The sequence below is a fragment of the Cyprinodon variegatus genome, unplaced genomic scaffold (assembly GCF_000732505.1).
Source record: "Cyprinodon variegatus isolate N-32 unplaced genomic scaffold, C_variegatus-1.0 Scaffold743, whole genome shotgun sequence".
Classification (NCBI taxonomy): Eukaryota; Metazoa; Chordata; class Actinopteri; order Cyprinodontiformes; family Cyprinodontidae; genus Cyprinodon; species Cyprinodon variegatus.
Genome location: NW_015151196.1, coordinates 243,494 through 245,083, shown reverse-complemented (window position 1 = coordinate 245,083; position 1,590 = coordinate 243,494). Strand labels below are relative to the sequence as shown.

The window sequence follows — 1,590 nt, the reverse complement described above, 5'->3', positions numbered from 1 at the left end:
AAGTCGGAATTCTGAGATCAAAGTCGGAATTCTGAGATCAAAGTCGGAATTCTGAGATCAAAGTCGGAATTCTGAGATCAAAGTCGGAATTCTGAGATCAAAGTCAGAATTCTGAGATCAAAGTCAGAATTTTGAGATTAAAGTCATACTAAACTGAAATAAAAAGTTAAAAAATCAGTTAACTTTTTTTTTTTTTCAGTGGCCCTAATCCTCTTCCGTATTATTGACACATAACCTCAGCGGTTCCATCCGGGGCGTCTGATGCTTTGGATGTTCTTGATGCAAAGCTACACTTTAAAAGTCAGCAGGAGTCTTTGCATGTAAACCGGCTGATGTCAAAAAGCATTCGTTCTGAACGCAGCTTTGTCTCAGGTTCTGGATTCATACTTTAAGTTTTGCAAAGTCCTAACATCTAACCTCGTATTCTGACAGTGGAAACATCTGACATCATATGTATGAATGAGTTGATGAAAAATAACTAATAAAAATCTTAAATTAATTAATTATGACCAACATTTGCAAATTCGGACGATTTTATTGACTGTTATAGTTTAGTTGTTTCCTTGGATCCTTACGTATAGATTATCACCTTCAACTTGACCTTTTACTAATACTGTTACTTCCTCTCCTGTGATTGGCTGCTGCCTTTTCACAGGTCCCTCCTATTGGCTGAGCTGGAGAAGGAGGAGAAGGAGAAGGACTGGTACTATGCTCAGCTGCAGAATCTCACCAAGAGGATCGACAGTCTGCCTCTTACCGAGAATGTAAGAACTTAGAGCCCACGGTGCTGCATGTCTGCTGAGCATGATGCATGCTGGGAGTTGTAGTTGGTGACATGTGGCTGTTTCAGTTCACTCTGCAGACGGATATGAGTCGCCGCCAGCTGGAGTTCGAGGCTCGTCAGATCCGATCGGCGATGGAGGAGCAGCTGGGGTCGTGTCAGGAGATGGAGAGGAGAGCTCAGGTAGGCGGAACTCCCCTGTAGCTCACCTGCATGCCAGCTGTTCCTCACACTCACCTGATGGGGCGTGTTGCGTGTTTCCAGGCTCGTGTGTCTCGTATCCAGCAGATCGAGAAAGACATCCTGCGGCTGGGAGCCCGACTGCAGGTAAACTTACCCGCCGCTCAGCCTGCGGCTCGGTCACACGCTCCGTTACCTGATCGACATGTTTGTGTCTGCAGGTGGAGGGCGCTCAGAGTGCTGGGGACAGCAGCGGGTTGGCTGCAGCTCAGGTGAGTTCCCTATCCTGCCTTCTGATTGGTTAACCCTTTAGTTTAGGTTTTCTTTCTTTCTTTTTTTTTCCTCCATCGTTTTTAAATGTTGGCTTCATGTTTCAGAATTCCAGCAGCCGACTGGACCAGGACTCTGCCAGTGAGACCAGCTACTCTGTGCCTCGACGAATCACCAGCCACCTGGGAACAAAGGTGTGTGTGCAGGGCTTTGATGCATCATTCCTAACTCTTATCCCTGCATGTTGTGTGTAAAACTTTACATGTATGGTTAATTATTCCTTATTTTTGCACATTAAAAAAGTAAAAATCCTTTTGCTAAAATGTCTTATAATATTAAGTGTGTCAGTGTCCACCATA

General features: G+C 44.8%; 1 protein-coding gene across 2 annotated transcripts in view; it reads left to right on the top strand.

Moving 5' to 3' along the window:
* Nucleotides 1-1,590, top strand: part of apc (adenomatous polyposis coli) — a 36,616-nt gene that overhangs the window by 19,303 nt on the left and 15,723 nt on the right. For both annotated transcript variants that reach the window (XM_015395491.1, XM_015395492.1), the window contains exons 5-9: nt 656-764; nt 851-964; nt 1,046-1,108; nt 1,183-1,233; nt 1,339-1,425. In XM_015395491.1, the coding sequence (XP_015250977.1) occupies nt 656-764; nt 851-964; nt 1,046-1,108; nt 1,183-1,233; nt 1,339-1,425 (424 nt within the window). The remainder of the gene's footprint in view (nt 1-655; nt 765-850; nt 965-1,045; nt 1,109-1,182; nt 1,234-1,338; nt 1,426-1,590) is intronic.